Raw genomic sequence first — 17,386 nt, forward strand, 5'->3', positions numbered from 1 at the left:
CCCTATATCCATCAGTTCACTAGGGATTGTAAGGTGGTGACGCTCTGTGTCTACTGTTTCTCCTTTATTAGTTGGAGTACTTCTGTAATGCAAACTTCCCCTTTCCAACCATTTGGTAACAATGAGACACAGTTAGTGTAATAAAGGTAGGATCTCCTTGGTTCTTTCCCTTCACTTACTACTTTTCAAAATAATGAATTGGTTTCCTAGCATCCTCCAGAAGTGAGCAATGAGTGATTTTTCTTAAAAAAAATGTTATTATGAACTCATGAATGTTAACATATTTGATGTCTTTCAATTTATTACAGTTATTATTCTCCTTGATACTCAATTTGTTCTGTCTTGGCCACTGGGAGGCTTTTTGTGTTGGCTCTGGAGGCCTGCTGGTGTGACCCTAGTAGTCTTTTTTTTTTTTTTTTTTTTTTTTTGCGTTACGTGGGCCTCTCACTGTTGTGGCCTCTCCTGTTGCGGAGCACAGGCTCCGGACGTGCAGGCTCAGCGGCCATGGCTCACGGGCCCAGCTGCTCAGTGGCATGTGGGATCCTCCCAGACCGGGGCACGAACCTGTGTCCCCTGCATCGGCAGGCGGACTCTCAACCACTGCGCCACCAGGGAAGCCCCCTAGTAGTCCTTGATAGCATTTCTTGGTATAACGAGATGCTCTAGGGTCTTCTGGTACATCTCTTGCCCCAGACCTGGAATCAGCCATTTCTCCAAGGACTCCTATTTACTTTTAGTTGGAAATGGTATATATAGACCAAACTTTGGGTGAGGAATACTGTCTTTAATTTACCTGGTTTTCTGTCCAGGTAACTCAGAGAACCTTTTCTCAGGGGACATGGGGTTGAGGCTGATGGAAAGATTGTCCTGTGAAACTCTGAATAGTTGGAGGACACCTTGGGGTTACCTAGAAAGGAGGGGGCATTAGAGAACGAGAAGGAAAAAATAAGACTGAGCTAGACCAGCTGGACCCATTTCCCATAGCACTTCCTTCCCTTCTCAGCACCCTGGGTGTCCAGAGAGAGTCGCCTGTGTGTTACCACCATGGCTTCTAGAGCGAAGGGCATAAATATTTCCATGGCTCAGAAAACAGCTCTATTTTCCTGCCTGTACATAGTGAAATCTTTTAGGAATTACTTTCTTGGATAGCTAAGAGTTGTATAGCCATTTCTTTTTGTTTCATTTTCAAAATTGCACAAATAATCATGTAGTAGCAGTAATAGAAATCAAAAACAAAAAGTCACCATCCACCTTACATAACCAATTGACTGTTTTCATTTTTCCACATTCTTTTCCACTTTGTATCCACATACATATATAATTTTTACATATTTGTAATCAAAATGCACCTACAGTTTTATATCTTGCTTTTTAAATAGGAATGCATACTATACCATTCTTCACATTGGCTTCATAGTCTTCAAAATTATAATTTTATGGATGCCTCCTGAGTGCTTTTCTCTGCTGGCCATTGTGGGAGGTGCTAAGAATGCAGAAATAAATAACAAAGAGTTCCTGGCCAGAGTGGCTGGCAGGGGATGATGGCTGTGAAAACTGATGGGCACGTAGAGTGAGTGTATTAGGAGGCTGAGGGCGGCCAGAGATGTGGTGGTATTCACGTGTTCTAGCCAGGGATCCAGGGATTTCGGAGTCATGATGACCTTTGTCATGTCACCCACCCAGAATTCCCAGTGGAACAGGGCGCAAGAGGCAACAGCAGGGTGAACTCCCAAGTGCTAATATAAGGAATTATAAATCTCGTATGCCTCCTGGTGCACATATCTGGAAGTGAAGCTTCGTCATCTTCCTGGCCAACTCTCCCCTTTGTAATTGTATCACTACCCTTTTATCCCTCTGGCTTTTATAGTCTATCTAATCTGCTATTAAAATACTCATAACACTTTTCTTTTGATTAGTATTTGTCAGGTATCTCTTTTCCCAACCTCTCGTTTTCACTCTTTTATTGTCATGGTTTCAGTGTATTTCTTGTAAAATAGCATATATCTGTATTTTTAAAATTCCAAAATGAACATCTTTGCTGAATTTTTTAAACCATGTATGCTGGTTTTTGTCAATTTTTTTTTCTGCAGCTATTCTGATGATCATATAGTTCTTCTCCATTATTCTATTAATATTGTGAATTACACAGATTGATTTTCAAATGTTAAGCCAACCTTGCATCCTGGGATTGAACCCCACTTGGTCATGATATATTATTCTTTTAACATATTGTTTGATTTTATTTGCTAATCTTTATTAAGATTTTTTTTTGCATCTTTTTTCATGAGTGATATTTTTCTAAAGTTGCCATTTCTTGTAAATTTTTTTCCTGGTTTTGGGATCAGAGTAACACTGGCCTTGGAAAATGTGTTGGGAAATGTCTCCTTCCCCTCTACATTCTGACTGCCATTGTTATTATTATTTTTTTATTTATTATTATTATTTTTTGTGGTACACGGGCCTCTCACTGCTGTGGAGCACAGGCTCCAGACCCGCAGGCTCAGCGGCCATGGCTCACGGGACCAGCCGCTCCGCGGCACGCGGGACCCTCCCGGACAGGGGCACGAACCCGCGTCCCCTGCATCGGCAGGCGGACTCCCAACCACTGCGCCACCAGGGAAGACCCATTGTTATTATTTTTATTATCCTTACATGTTTGATAGAATTCACCTGAGAAACTAGGCTTGAAGTTTTCTTTTGGGGAATGTTTAAAATCATAAATTCGATTTTAAAAGTTAATATAGAACTATTCAAGTTTTCTATTTCTTCTTGGGTCATTCTTGATAATATGTGTTTTTCAACAAATTACATTTCATCTTACTTATCAAATGTATTGCCATAAAGCTAGTTATAATGTTCACTCAATATGCTTTTTAAAAATAACTTTTTTATTTTAGAACAGTTTTACATTTACAAAATTATTACAAAGATAGTACAGAGAGTTTCAGTATATCCCACACCCAGTTTTCCTTATTAACATCTTACATTAGTATGGTACATTTTTTTTACAATTAATGAACTAACATTGATACATTATTATTAACTGAAATCCATACTTTATTCATATTTCCTCAATTTTCCCCTAATATTCTTTTTTCTGTTCCATGTTATTATCTAGGATACGCCATTACATTTAGTAGTCACGTGTCCGTAGCCTCCTCTTGGTTCTGACAGTTTCTTAGATTTTCCTTGTTGTTTTGATGACCTTGCCAGTTTTGAGGATTACTGGTCAGATATTTTATAGAATGCCCCTCAGTTGGGATTTGGCTGATTAGGGTAATGGGAAGAAGACCATGGAGGTCAAGTACCATTCTCATTACATTATGTCAAGGGTACATAGTATCAGTATGATTTGTCACCATTGATGTTGACCTTGATCACATGGCTTAAGTTAGTATCCTCTTTATATTTGGGTTGGCCAAAAAGTTCGTTCAGGTTTTTTCTGTAAGATGGTATGGAAAAACCCGAACGAACATTTTGGCCACCCCAATATTACCCTATCTGTGTCTTTAAGTTAAATGTATCTCTTTTATGACAGCATAAATTTGCATCTTGCTTTTTAAAAATCTATTCTGATAATGTCTGTCTTTTAATTAACACATTTAGTCCATTAATATTTTAAATAGTTATTGATATGTTTGGATTTAGGTTTCCCACTTTTTTCTCCTTTTGCTTTTTGTTTATTTTTTCTGGCCTTCTTTTTAGATTATTTGAAATTGTTTTTAGAATTTAATTTTAATTTTATTAAAGTCTTTGTAGATATACTTCTTTGCATAATTTTTAATGGTTGTTCTGTGGACTATAATATACATTTTAAGTGTTTCCAGTCTACATACAGTTAATACTGTACCACTTCACATAAAATGTAGAACCCATGTAACACATAGGTCTATATCCTGCCCCTCATGTCCTTTGTACTATGGATAATATATGTATTATATCTACCTATGTTATAAACCCCAGAAAATAATGTGGGTTTTTCTTTTTCTTTCTTTCTTTTTTTTGCTTTAAATAGCCATAAACAAATAAAGAAGAAAAAAAAAAGCAAAAAAATAGCCTTTAAAAAATTTTCAGATGTTTACTATTTCTAACCCTCTTTTAATTCCTTTCTGAGGAGCCATGATTTCCATCTTCTGTCATTTTCCTTCAGCCTGAAGAACTTCCTCTGTTGAGGTATAGGTGTACTAAAGATGGATTCCCTTAGTTTTATTTAGGAATGTGTTTATTTCTCCTTCATTTTTGAACGATATTTTCTTAGATGGAAAACTCTTGGGTAACTGTTCTTTCTTTCAGCACTTTATTATGATGTTCCACTCCTTTTGGCTTCCAGTGTTTTGGATGAGAAGTCATTTATTAACTCGTTGTCCTCCTGTATGTAGTGAGTAATGTTTCTCTTGTTGCATTCAAGATTTACCCTTTGAATTTGACTTTCAGCTTTGTTAACTGTGACGTGCTTTGGCCTGGGCTTTTCCATGGATATACTGCTTGGTGTTTGCTGAACATCTTAAATCTGTAAATGTATATCAATTAAATTTGGGGGAAATGTCATTTTTATGTCTTCAAGTATTAGTTTTTATTCTGCCCTATTCTTTCTCTTCTCTCCTTCTGTGGCTGCAATTACATGTATGTAAGACTGTCTTATATTATGTCTTTGAGACTCTATTCATTTTATAAATATATGTGTATTCTGTGTTATATTGGGTGGTTTTGGTTGATTTGTATTTAAGTTCACTCATTCTCCCCTTTATCCTCCCCATTCTTTTGTTAATTCTGTCAAGTGATTTTTAAAAAAAATTTAGATAGTATTTTTATCATTCTAAAATTTCCATTTAGTTCTTTTTATTATATCCATTTCTCTATTGAGATTTCCTATCTTTTGACTCATTTTAGGCATGTTTTCATTTGTTTCATTGATGATACTTAGAATCATTGCTTTTAAAATCCTTGTCTGATAATACCAACATTTGGGTTATTGGGGATTCCTCTCAGTTGACTTTATTTTCTCCTTACTAATGTTCCATTTTCCTGTTTTTTTGTATTCCTGTAATTTTAGATTCTATCCTGGAAAATTTGAATGTTCTATCATGGAGACTGTAAATTCTGTTATAATTACCGTTTCAATGAATGTTGTTTCTTTTGTTTTAGTACGTACTTATCTTGTTTGAACTCAAGCTGCATATTCTGTTTCTCGGGTGGCAGTTCTGATCTTAATTCAGATCTTTTGTGTTTAGCTAAGCTATTTTGAGTAGGTTCTGATCACGTGAGATTCAGGAACCAGCCAGAAATGTGGTGGGACAGAATTTGGGGACCCCTCTCTGCCTCTTTCTCTTCCAGGATTTCCTCTTTCTCTCTAGGTTTATGATTTACCTGGGTTTGATCTTCTAGTTTTCCAGGCTATAAAGGCCACTTTTTTTTTTTGTCCTGGTGCCTGTGCCACCCCTCATGTTGCAGTGCCTGGCCCTGGGCTAGATGCACTGAAAATACTTCTCACAACTCAGCTCCTCTCAGCATAGATTTCCCACCAGAGTTTGCCCACTTCTGTTCACTCTATAGTGCTTTTAGGTAGCTACTTTTGATATTATGCCCAGAGTTTGTTGTGATTATCTGTAAGAGAATTGGTCCAATAGGATCTTACTCCACCATACTGAAAGAAGTTAAGTTAATATTTTCGTATTAATTTGTATAAGCACTTTGTGTTTTAAGAATATTAACAATTTGTTATGCATAATTATGATAGGTAACTTTATAAGTCTGTTGTTTGTCTCTTAAACTTTGTTTTAATATTTCTGGTATACAGAATTTTTTTTTTTTTTTTTTTTTTTTTTTTGCAGTACACGGGCCTCTCACTGCTGTGGCCTCTCCCTTTCCGGAGTACAGGCTCCGGACGCACAGGCTCAGCAGCCATGGCTCACGGGCCCAGCTGCTCCGTGGCATGTAGGATCTTCCCTGGCTGGGGCACAAACCCATGTCCCCTGCATTGGCAGGCGGACTCTCAACCACTGCGCCACCAGGGAAGCCCCAGAAATTTTTTATTTTGATGTAATTAAGTAAGTTTATTTCTTAAATTTTGCTTAAAAATCCGTTCTCATTCAAATACCAGATGAATATATGCCTAAATTTTTTTTTCATTTTTCAATGGTCCTAGCTTTTACATTTAACTTTTTGATCTCTTTTGAGTTTATTTTAGTATATGGTATGTAGTGAAGATCTAATTTGATATTTTACCAAAGAGCAAGGTAATTTCCTAAACATAATATATGCAGCTGATTCTAATTTTAATAGTAGCCACAGTGTTTCCAATATAAAAAATTAATTTTTTGGGCCTCCCTGGTGGCGCAGTGGTTGAGAGTCCGCCTGCCGATGCAGGGGATACGGGTTCGTGCCCCGATCTGGGAGGATCCCATATGCCGCGGAGCGGCTGGGCCCGTGAGCCATGGCCGCTGGGCCTGCGCGTCCGGAGCCTGTGCTCCGCAACGGGAGAGGCCACGACAGTGAGAGGCCCGCATACCGCAAAAAGAAAAAAAAAAAATTAATTTTTAACTTGCTGAAACTTAAGGTGAAAATATACAGCATTAACAAACTATATCAACATAGTGGGCAAAGTTTGGGGAAGCAAGATTGAGTATGAAAGATGAAACTTTGTTTTGTATGCGAATAGCAGTGAATTAAACCATGGTCACAATCTACTTATTATATGCTGTCATGTGCGTGTAATGAAATCAATTAGTCAATCAATTCTCTCTCTTCCTCATGACCACATACATGGTGCTAATAGCAGAAGTAGAAGTAATAACCAATCAAGCATTAGCTGCTATAATCATAATCATAATCAAAGCACTATACAAGTGTTGACTGCGAATGATATTAATACTTAGGTAGGGATAAATACTATAAAGGATAGAGACATAGTTGAGACTTGAAAGAGGAGTGGAATTAACCACCTAAAGTGGGGGAGGTAGGTAGTGGGGAGAATGTGGCAACTGGCAAGGGCAGCAACAAGCATACGGGCCTGAGGCGAGGAAGAGCACAAGCCTTTTGAAGAACCAAAGGACCAGCATGGCTGTAGCCAAGAGAGCAAGGGGCGGCACGATATGGGATGAGGCTGGAGATGTGAGCAGGGTCAAACTGTGCAAGCTGTACATTACCGACAGATTTTAATTCTTATCCTAAGAGCCGTGGGGAGGCATGGAAAGATTTTAAGCAAGAGAGTAATCTGATCACATATGCATTTCAAAAAATGCAGGCTGGTTAAAGTATGAAAATATTAATAGATTGGTGGAAGGCAAGAGTAAGTACAAGGAAACCAGTTAGGAGACTATAGCAGTAATTCAAGTGAGAAAAGATGGTGGCTTGGCACCACACATGGATGGATGAATGGATGGATAGTTGGATGGATGCGTGCAAATGTAACCTCAGTTGAGTTGGCAAGACTCATGGACTGTAATCTTAAGGCAACTTAATTTTCTTGCCCACTGTCCCTTTAAATTTTCTCAGTTGGATTAGTTCTTTTTCCCTTGGATGAAAGCATGAGCAGACTTTGATGTTTTTGGTTTGTTTCAGATCACACAAAGAGCCTCAGCTTAGTAATTGCAATAGCCAGTTTCACACTATGGTCAAAACTGTAGAATTGATTTAAACGTGAATTGTGTTCCCTACCCAGTTAGGGTCTGTTGCAGGCAAGAATAAAGGGGACACAGATGGCTTCTTCTCCCCATCTCCGCTTTGCACTTCTCTTCCTTCCTCATATTACAAACTTGGGTTCTGACTCCTCCACGCCTGGAATGCCCAGAGGAAGGAGAGAAAGAGGGGGGAGCAGGAAGGTTCCTATTGGACTGGCTCTGCTGTGAGCTGGAAACCGCACTTTCTGGCCCTAACAGATGTCTGTCTGAAGGTGTTTCCTTTCATGAGAGTCTTTGTTGTGTCTCTGGGCTTCACACTCGGCTGTCACATCCACAGGTTTTTGATGAAGGCAAATGCATCTCCATCTCAGCTGATTGCTTATTCCCTCCTCAGCCCCTGGGAACCTGGAAACAGGGAAGGAAAACCTTCTTTATTAAGGTCTGTTCATTCTTCCAGGTGGCCTTCTCAGGCAGGACCTAGATGACCCTGTGTGTTTGTGTGTGCACACACTCACGCTCGCTCTCTTGCTTGTGGCCCACGTCAGATTCACACGAGGCCCTTTGCATTATTTCCCCGATGACTGAGAGTCAGCCAGCAGTCTTGCCAACACCTCCCCACCTGCCCCCGCCCCCATTTTTGGTCAATGGCTTAGCAGTTGGGCTCTCATCTGCAAGGTTTCTGTTCTATGAGGGCATCAGGCACTGATACATTAGACCCCCCATGGCAGGGGCATCTAGCAAACTCCCAAGTAGAGCAGTTCTCTCCACAAGGCTTGAGGTGAGGGGTACACATCATCCATCCTACCTTGTGCTGGGCTTGGGGCTCACCCAAGCATATCTAAAGCTTTTCTCCAGAAATCTTCTCTCTTATTTCTCTATTTTCTGGACTTAGAGCGTGAACATCTTGGGGCCTTTATTCTGCCTACCACTGTAACTGAGCTCTTCAAATAATGAATTTGAAAGAATTATTTCATGAACGTTAGAATTTTAATCAAATCCTTTTGTTTCTTCCTTCAGTGTATGCTACTGCTAACAGAATATAAAGACATGGAGATGTATTAATCAGTTTGGTTTTTCCTTGCTTTTAAAAAATCAATTTGTAGTATTATTTTACTAAATTATTTTGTTTACCTTAGATATGAAACTTCATATAAATTCACTGCTTCCATTTTCAATTCAATATTAAGCATCTAATCCATGCAGCATTATAGAAAAAAATGTTTAAAATACTATTTTTGTTTTTTTTTAATCCAGATTTGGACTTAAAACCACCACTAAAGTCAATTGGAAGCAATTTTTAACATCATTTTATGAGCCTCAGTTGTTGGAAGCTAGTAATAAAATTCCCCTGACAAAAAGAAATAGGTATGTAAAAAAAAACTAAACTAAACTAAATTTTGTTTACACATATCATAATATGTAAAAGGTTAGAGAATATCTGAATTACTTTTTCTTCATTTATTGAATGACAAATTAGTCTTCTTTGAATAATTACCAACTTTTGCATAGTAACATATAGCTTATAAATTATTTTCCTTATATTTTTCTTATTTAAAACTGCCTTAAACTATAAGGTAAGTATAATTATTATTCTAATTTCTAGATGAAAAAATAAGACTATATGGGGTCTTCACTAGGTCATAGGCTTAGTGAGTCACGGATGCAGAAACGGAGCCTGAATACCCTCAATACACACACTGACCCTGCCAGCATCACTCTCTGAGCACTAAGTATAATCTCGTAAAATCGTGTACAAAAACGTATTTGTTAAATATTATATGGAAAAGAGCAATGTATGTTAACTTGTTTTCCAACCACTCTCTGCATGGTGCAAATATTGTGGATTATTTGCCTTGAGCACCATTATTTTTGTTTTCATTCTAACGTCTATTATAACTTCAGATTTATATTTATCACATAAATTGTGGTGGGCGGTGATGGCCCAAAACATAAAAAAATAATAATATGACATTTTTAAATTTAGACTTTCCCTCTAAGAACTATTTTATCTTGATGTGCACCCTGTACTGACCGCCCTATGTAAATCTTAAAGAAAAAACAGACTTTAGAACCTCAGCACGTTCATTGAAAGCGCTGTGCTCTCTTGTAAAGAAAAATGTACCACAGAGTTAATTCCCGTTTTGCTGGGTCCTATCCCTGTCTCGGGGAATTTATGAATATTTAATGAACTGCCCTGGTCACCAGCCTTCCAGGTATTCGGAGCCCACTGCACTCCCCACACATTGCATTTCTGGGATGCGGCTCTGTGAGTTCATTTCTTAAGTGAAATTACTTCTGTTTCTTTACAATTTTCTTGTCTCACAGCATCTTGTCCAGGACTGTAGGAATTAACCTGTGAATTTTCTTTACTTTAAAACAGTGGTTCTCCACTGGGGACAATCTTGGCCCCCCAGGAGACATTTTGCAATGTCATGAGACATTTTTAGTTGTCCCCATTCATGCCAGTGCTTGTGGTCTTCAGGAAAGCCAGGTTCTAGTGGGTCACACAAGGAACTCAGATTCAACATCTCTATCACTTTATTTATTTATTTATTTATTTGTGGTACGCGGGCCTCTCACTGTTGTGGCCTCTCCCATTGCGGAGCACTGGCTCCGGACGTGCAGGCTCAGCGGCCATGGCTCACGGGCCCAGCGGCTCCGCGGCATGTGGGATCCTCCCAGACCAGGGCACGAACCCGTGTCCCCTGCATTGGCAGGCGGACTCTCAACCACTGCGCCACCAGGGAAGCCCTCTGCCACTTTATATGTTTCTTAAAAGTGGTGGTAAAGGTGTGTGTGTTTATATGTTCTCACACAACTGGAAAAAGCTAAGACGGCTGTACAGATGCAGCAATAAACTCCCCTAAATAATTTGAGAGTTGTTCAGAGCCAGTATGATTCACGATCATTCCTTATTTAGTGGAAAATGTCAAACTGTCTAACTGAACACTGAAAAGGGAGGCCAACAAGTGTATATTGTTAGGAGATTCTCCAGCCCCCTTTCTGATCAGAGTCCCTGGTGAAGTTGGCTTTGATCTCCAGAGTGGATGGATGATCATGGGCCTTCAAGGGTACATGCAGACTGCTGGCCCTGAGCTCAGGGGATGAAAGCAAGAGGCAAGAAAGGGAGATGGGTCTGATAATACAGGTGGTCATGGTGGTCATGGCCATTGTCAACAGGGAGGGAGAGGTTGTGAAGGTTGACATCCTCACTGCTTCAAAACTGGAAATGTGTGCCCTCAGTTACCATGTTGGCGAGTGGGCTACAGCATGCTGCCTGTACAGGGAGGTGTTTGTCTCAGCAGTGATCGAGGCGTCTTTCCTGGTCTTTTTTGAGACCAAAGGCACAGATCAGCAAGAGGGCTGGCCACAGCTAGTCGGCACGGGAAGAGGTGAGTGATGGCTCAGCAAAGCTGATCGATGCCTATGGGAATTGCATCCATGCCAGCTCCCTTACTAGGTACCATGTTAACTGAGTGACAGATGGGCCCTCACAAGCACATGACACTTCCAGGGAAAGGAGCCATCCACAAATAAAGCACTATTATAGTTGTTGTTAGGGTGGTGTTCTTTTTGTTTTGTTTTTTTCGCATTAAGAACAAAGTTCAAGAACATAATCTTATTCCTGTTTTTCTCTTAATTCTCTTGCAGCATCAACTCTAGAAATCAATTTTGCAAGGGAAACATTATCACAAAGTTATTTAGACATGAAGATCACTGTGCATCATTGAAGAAAGCACTGCTGTTTGTCAACTCTGTAAGATTGTTTTTTTCTTAAGATGTTGGGGGTAGGAGTTTATTAATTAATTTACTTATTTTTGCTGTGTTGGGTCTTCGTTTCTGTGCAAGGGCTTTCTCTAGTTGCAGCGAGCGGGGGCCACTCTTCATCGCGGTGCACGGGCCTCTCACTATCGCGGCCTCTCTTGTCGCGGAGCACAGCTTCCAGACGCGCAGGCTCAGTAGTTGTGGCGCACGGGCCTAGTTGCTCCGTGGCATGTGGGATCCTCCCAGACCAGGGCTCGAACCCATGTCCCCTGCATTAGCAGGCGGATTCTCAACAACTGCGCCACCAGGGAAGCCCAAACTCTGTAAGAGTTTGAAACCCTTCTCTGGAGAAAAACTCATTGTTTCAAAGAAGGCTAATACTCAAAACAGGACCAATAAAAACTGTATGTTCATTCATTTATCCACTCAACAAATATTTTTTGTGCTCCCGTTATATGCTAGGAAATATTCTGAGTCCTTAGGGATACAAAGCCTGACCTCAAGAGCTGGGTCTAGTTGGGAGGATAGAAGACATAAAACTTACTGCAATATAAATGCCAGGGGATGAGAACAACGTGTGTCAAGATTGTTAAGTATGGAGTGACTAGTCATCATTAGCTGTTTAATTAAGGACTAATCCAGGCCTGCTGACCCATCCTCCCACTCCCCACCCTAGAGTGTATGGGTTCATAACCAACTGTATCCCATGACAGGAACATTTTCTTAGTTCCAAAATAGCCTGTTTACTTACTTAGTTGTACTGCAAAGGGAGGCTTATTCATGACTCTGCTTGAAACATTAGCTCCTGTCCCACTTTCATGTTTATTTTGGAAAGCAGCATTCGGATGCTTTTGGTACATAGCAATATTTCCCAAGTTAGTTATTTACTGAGCACATCCAATAACTGAATCTCTAGTAACTAACCAGGAGTACGATGAATTACTTTGCCTCAGACTTACACATGAGCGAGCACCAAAGAGGAGCTACTCGGCCTCAGTGTCCACCTTGCAAAGTCCGCCGAGCGAGGGGCAGTCTGCACTGTGGGGCAGGGCTCTGGGGAGGCTCCCAGGGCCTGGAGGCGGACCTATGGGTTTGGGGTTTGCTCTCTGCTCTGGAGGCTGCAACTCTGCACCTCTGTCCATCTAGAATGCCGCTGCATAGTGTGGATTCCAAGGTTTGGGGTCCTGCTTTCGTGGGGGAGATGCTTTAGTTGGTACACCAGCTGTCATTAATCTTGATGCCTATATGACCTGTTCTCTCAGGATGGACAGGAATAGGGACGCTGACTGTGTGCCGGGCCCTGTCTTCAGTGATTTTCTCGTATTCACTCACTTTGGCCTCTCAGCACCTCTGTGAGGTGGACACTATCATGATCTTCATTCAGTTCTTTCATTTCATCCTCATTTGCGGAGGAAAGGAACGTGGGGGCGTGTGCCCGGCCTGAGGCTCCCAGCTAGTGAGTGGTGGGGCCAGGATTCGAACCGGCTGCTCCAGAGTGGGCGCGTTCTGCCCTGCGCTGAGCTGCCTGCTCGCGTGTCGGGTGGACCACCTCTTTAAGATAAACGAAGGCTTCTGTGTGTTCATCCCCCTCAGCTTGTATTAGTATATTGAAGAAGTAATTTAATTAAAAATAGTGAAATCTTCATCTCCGCTAATGGAGGGCTGTAATAATGCTTACCGTGCTAAATATGTCACTGATGTAGCACTCGGCAAACAGACTGATGGACAAACATGAGAAGGTGGGGGATTGAGTGCCTGCCCCACGGTGCCTGACCCGGCCGTGGGCACTTAGGTTGAACTCACAGATGAATGAGGTGAAGTCCCTGCTGACAATGAGCTCACCCTCTGGAGCGTCACACAAGAGCCATGGCCATCAGATACTTGAGAGCTGCAGAGGGCGTGGTTTCTGATTAAGATGCCCGCTCCAACCCCTCTGACCATTTACCTGGGTCTTGGCCACATTCTGGGACCTGGAAGGAGAAGGAGAGCAGAGGGAGAGAGCCAGGGATGGCATGTTGCCTGGCCACAGAGGGCAGCCCTGGGAAGCAGGTCCCCCTGCTGTAGAGAGGGGAGCAGAGCTGTTAGAAGATGCTTTAGAGCCACTCCACGAAGCTGTGTGTGCTGCCTCCACACACCGGCATCCTCCCTCCACGTGGGCCCATCACCCTGGTCACTTCCATTTACATCAGCTGTGGCTCATTTTCTTGCACCCGGAAACAATCTGTACTCTGCCTGTTTACTCTTGGTGTTATTATTTGCAGCTCACATGACCTTATACATAGAAAGTCCACCAAAATCTTCCAATAATTATTAGAATTAATAATAGATTTGAGAAGGTCATTGGATACAAGGTCAATATGCAAAGATCAATAATATTTCTATAACCTGCAGTAAGCAATTAGAAAAAGAAGTTTTAAAATATCATTTCTAATAATATTTTAAAAACCCAAATAACTAGAAATATATCTAACGAAGAATGTGCAAATTCTCTACATTGAAGGCTAGAAAGATTGCTTATACAAATAGCCATCCTTTACAAACTTTCAGAAGGTATAGCAGGAGCACTTCTCAACTAATTCTCTGAGGTCAATACTATCCTGATACCGAAGCCAGACAAAGAGATCACAAGAAAAGAAAATCACAGATCAATATCCTTTGTGAATATAGTTGCAAAAATTCTCAAAAAAGTATTAGCAAAGTGAATCCAACAACATGTAAAAAGGATTAAATGCTACGACCATGTGAGATTTATCCCAGGACTGCAAGGTTTGTTTAACTTCCAAAAGATCAATTAATGTAGTACAAAATATTAATAGAAACAAAGACAAAACTGCATGATCATAGATGCAGAAAAAAATATTTGAAAAATTCAACACTCATTCAGGATAACAATTTTCAACCAACTAGGAATAGAAAAATTCCCTTACCTGATAAAGAGCACTTACGATAAACCCAAAGCTAACAGCTTAGTTAATGGTAAAAGACTAAATAATTTCCCCCTGAGATCAGGAAAAACACAATGATATCAGCTCTAGCTACTTCTTTTCAACATTATACTGAAGTTCTCGACAGTGTAATCAGGAAAGAAAAGAAATAAAATGCATATAGATTGGGAAGAAAGAAGTAAAACAGTCTTTATTCACAGACAACATGATATTGTAATAGAAAATTCTAAGGAATGCACACACACACAAACTGCTAGAACTAATAAATGAATTCATCAAGGTCACAGGATACAAGATCAATATACAAAAATCAGTTATATTTCTATAAGCAATGAACAATCTGAAAATGAACTTCAGAAAGCAATTCCATTCACAATAGCATAAAAAGAATAAATTACCTAGGAGTCAATTTAAAAAAGAAGTGCCAGGCTTGTATACTGAAAATTATAAAAAACTGTTAAAAGGAAAAGAAGATGTAAATAAGTGAAGACACATACCATATTCATGAATTGGAAGAATCAATATTATTAAGGTGGAAATTCTCTCCAGATTGATCTGTAGATTCAATGCAAACCCCATCAAAATCCCAGCTGGGGGCTTCCCTGGTGGTGCAGTGGTTGAGAGTCCGCCTGCTGATGCGGGGGACACGGGTTCGTGCCCCAGTCCGGGAAGATCCTACATGCCTCGGAGTGGCTGGGCCCGTGAGCCATGGCTGCTGAGCCTCGCGTCTGGAGCCTGTGCTCCACAACGGGAGAGGCCACAGCAGTGAGAGGCCCGTGTACCGCAAAAAAAAAAAAAAAACAACAATCCCAGCTGGCTTTTTTGCAGAAATTGAAAAGCTGATCTTAAACTTCATTTGGAAATGCAAAGGTGGCAGAATAGCCAAAACAATTTTGGAAAAGAAGAATGAAGTTAGAGTACTTAAACTTCCAGATTTTGAATCTTAGGATAAAGCTACAGTAATAAAGACAGTGTGGAACTGGCATAGGATAGACTTATTGGTTGACAGAACATAATTGTGAGTATGGAAATAAACACATTTATGGTCAATTTTCAACCAATTCAGGAGGAGAAAGTATAATCTTTTCAACAAATCGTGCTGAGACAATTGGATATCCATATGCAAAAAGATGAATTTAGACATTTTCTTTACATCATATACAAAAATTAACTGAAAATGGACCATAGACCTAAATATAAGAGCTAAAACTGTAAAACTGTAAAAGTCTTAGAAGAAGACATATGTGTAAATCTTTGTGACCTCATGTTAGGCAAATATTTCTTAGATGTGACAGTAAAAGCATGATCCATAAAAGAACAAAATCTGTAAATTGAACTAATCAGAATTTAAAACTTTTGTGCTTCAGAAGGTACCATTAATGACAGACTGAGAGAAAATATATGTAAATTATATATCTGGTAAAGGACTTGTATCTAGAATATATGAGAACTCTTAGGACTCAATAAGAAGACAACCTGATTTTTTAAATGGGCAAAAGATTTTAATAGACATTTCACCAAAGAATATATAGGAGTGGCCAAATAGCACATGAAAAGATGCTCAACGTCATTAGTCATCAGGGAAATGCAAATCAAAACCACAATGAGACATATCACTTCACACCCTCTAGGAAGGCTACTATCAGAAAGACAGACAGCAGTAAGTGTTGGTGAGATTGTGGAGATGGAACTCATACACTGCTGGTGGGGATGGAAAATGGTGCAACTGCTGTGGAAAACAACAGAGTAGTTTCTTAAAAATTTCAGCAGAAATTTACCACATGACCCAGCAATTCCACTCCTAGGTATCTGCTCAAGAGAAATAAAAACATGTGTCCACACAAAGGCTTGTGTGCAAGAGTCCATAGTAACATTATTCATAATTTCTAAACTGGAAACAATCAAACTGTTCATCCACTTATGACAAGGTAAACAAAATGTGCCCTATCTTACAATGGAATAGTAATATCAGGAATGAAGAGGAAGAAAATACCGATCCACGCAACACCATGGATGAACCTCAAAAACATTATAATGGGTGATAGAAGCCAGATGGAAGGTGCATACAGATGCATATACTGTATGATTGTATTTACATGAAATATCCAGAAAAAAGCCAATATAGAGAGTTAGAAAGTAGATCCATTGCCTTAGGATAGAGATGGAAATGGAGAGTGAGTACAAATGGGCACAAGGTTTCTTCGGGGTGATGAAAATATTCTGGAGTTATATAGTGGTGATCATTGATAAATTTACTGAAAATCATAAATATTAGCTGTCAGTGATTCCCATTTGGACATTAAACACTTGTCACTCCCAAACAAAAAAGTGTCCTGCACATATCCTCTAAATTACTTAATTTTCTCCAAGAGGACCTTATATCCTTTTCAGATTTTGGACCCCAAAGTCATAGTTGACATTTATACACTGCTTTATCACTTAACAAGTCTTTGGTCACACTGGTATTTACAATATCTCCCTATGAAGAGGTAGGGTTCTTTATTTCCCCTGCTTTTCCAGTAAACAGTTTCTCTCAGTTTTTTTTTTTGTTGTTGTTTGTTTGTTTGTTTGTTTAATTAATTTCTTTATTTTGGGCTGTGTTGGGTCTTCGTTTCTGTGCGAGGGCTTTCTCTAGTTGCGGTGAGCAGGGGCCACTCTTCATCGTGGTGCGCGGGCCTCTCACTATCGTGGCCTCTCTTGTTGCGGAGCACAGGCTCCAGACGCGCAGCCTCAGTAGTTGTGGCTCACGGGCCCAGTTGCTCCGCGGCATGTGGGATCTTCCCAGACCAGGGCTCGAACCCATGTCCCCTGCATTGGCAGGCAGATTCTCAACAACTGCGCCACCAGGGAAGCCCAGTTTCTCTCAGTTTTGATATTCAATTTACTTATTGGTAATTTTTTATTCTGGGGGAAGAAATTTGCCTCACAGTATTTTGTTCATAATGTTTTCTTTATGCAACATGGCTGAAATTTTTTCTCACTAAGTAATTGTACATTTATGTAAGTGATGAGGTTGGTGGTAGTGAAAACGAGCATGGTTAATATTCTTAGTGAATC

At 40.1% G+C, this 17,386-nt stretch overlaps 1 protein-coding gene across 1 annotated transcript in view; it reads left to right on the forward strand.

Moving 5' to 3' along the window:
• The window catches only part of EFCAB6 (EF-hand calcium binding domain 6), a 242,863-nt gene that overhangs the window by 92,022 nt on the left and 133,455 nt on the right, over nucleotides 1-17,386 (forward strand). The window contains 2 exon segments of the mRNA XM_060113119.1: nucleotides 8,874-8,984; nucleotides 11,271-11,376. Coding sequence (XP_059969102.1) covers nucleotides 8,874-8,984; nucleotides 11,271-11,376 — 217 coding nt within the window.

Source organism: Mesoplodon densirostris, chromosome 11, assembly GCF_025265405.1.
Source record: "Mesoplodon densirostris isolate mMesDen1 chromosome 11, mMesDen1 primary haplotype, whole genome shotgun sequence".
NCBI lineage: Eukaryota > Metazoa > Chordata > Mammalia > Artiodactyla > Ziphiidae > Mesoplodon > Mesoplodon densirostris.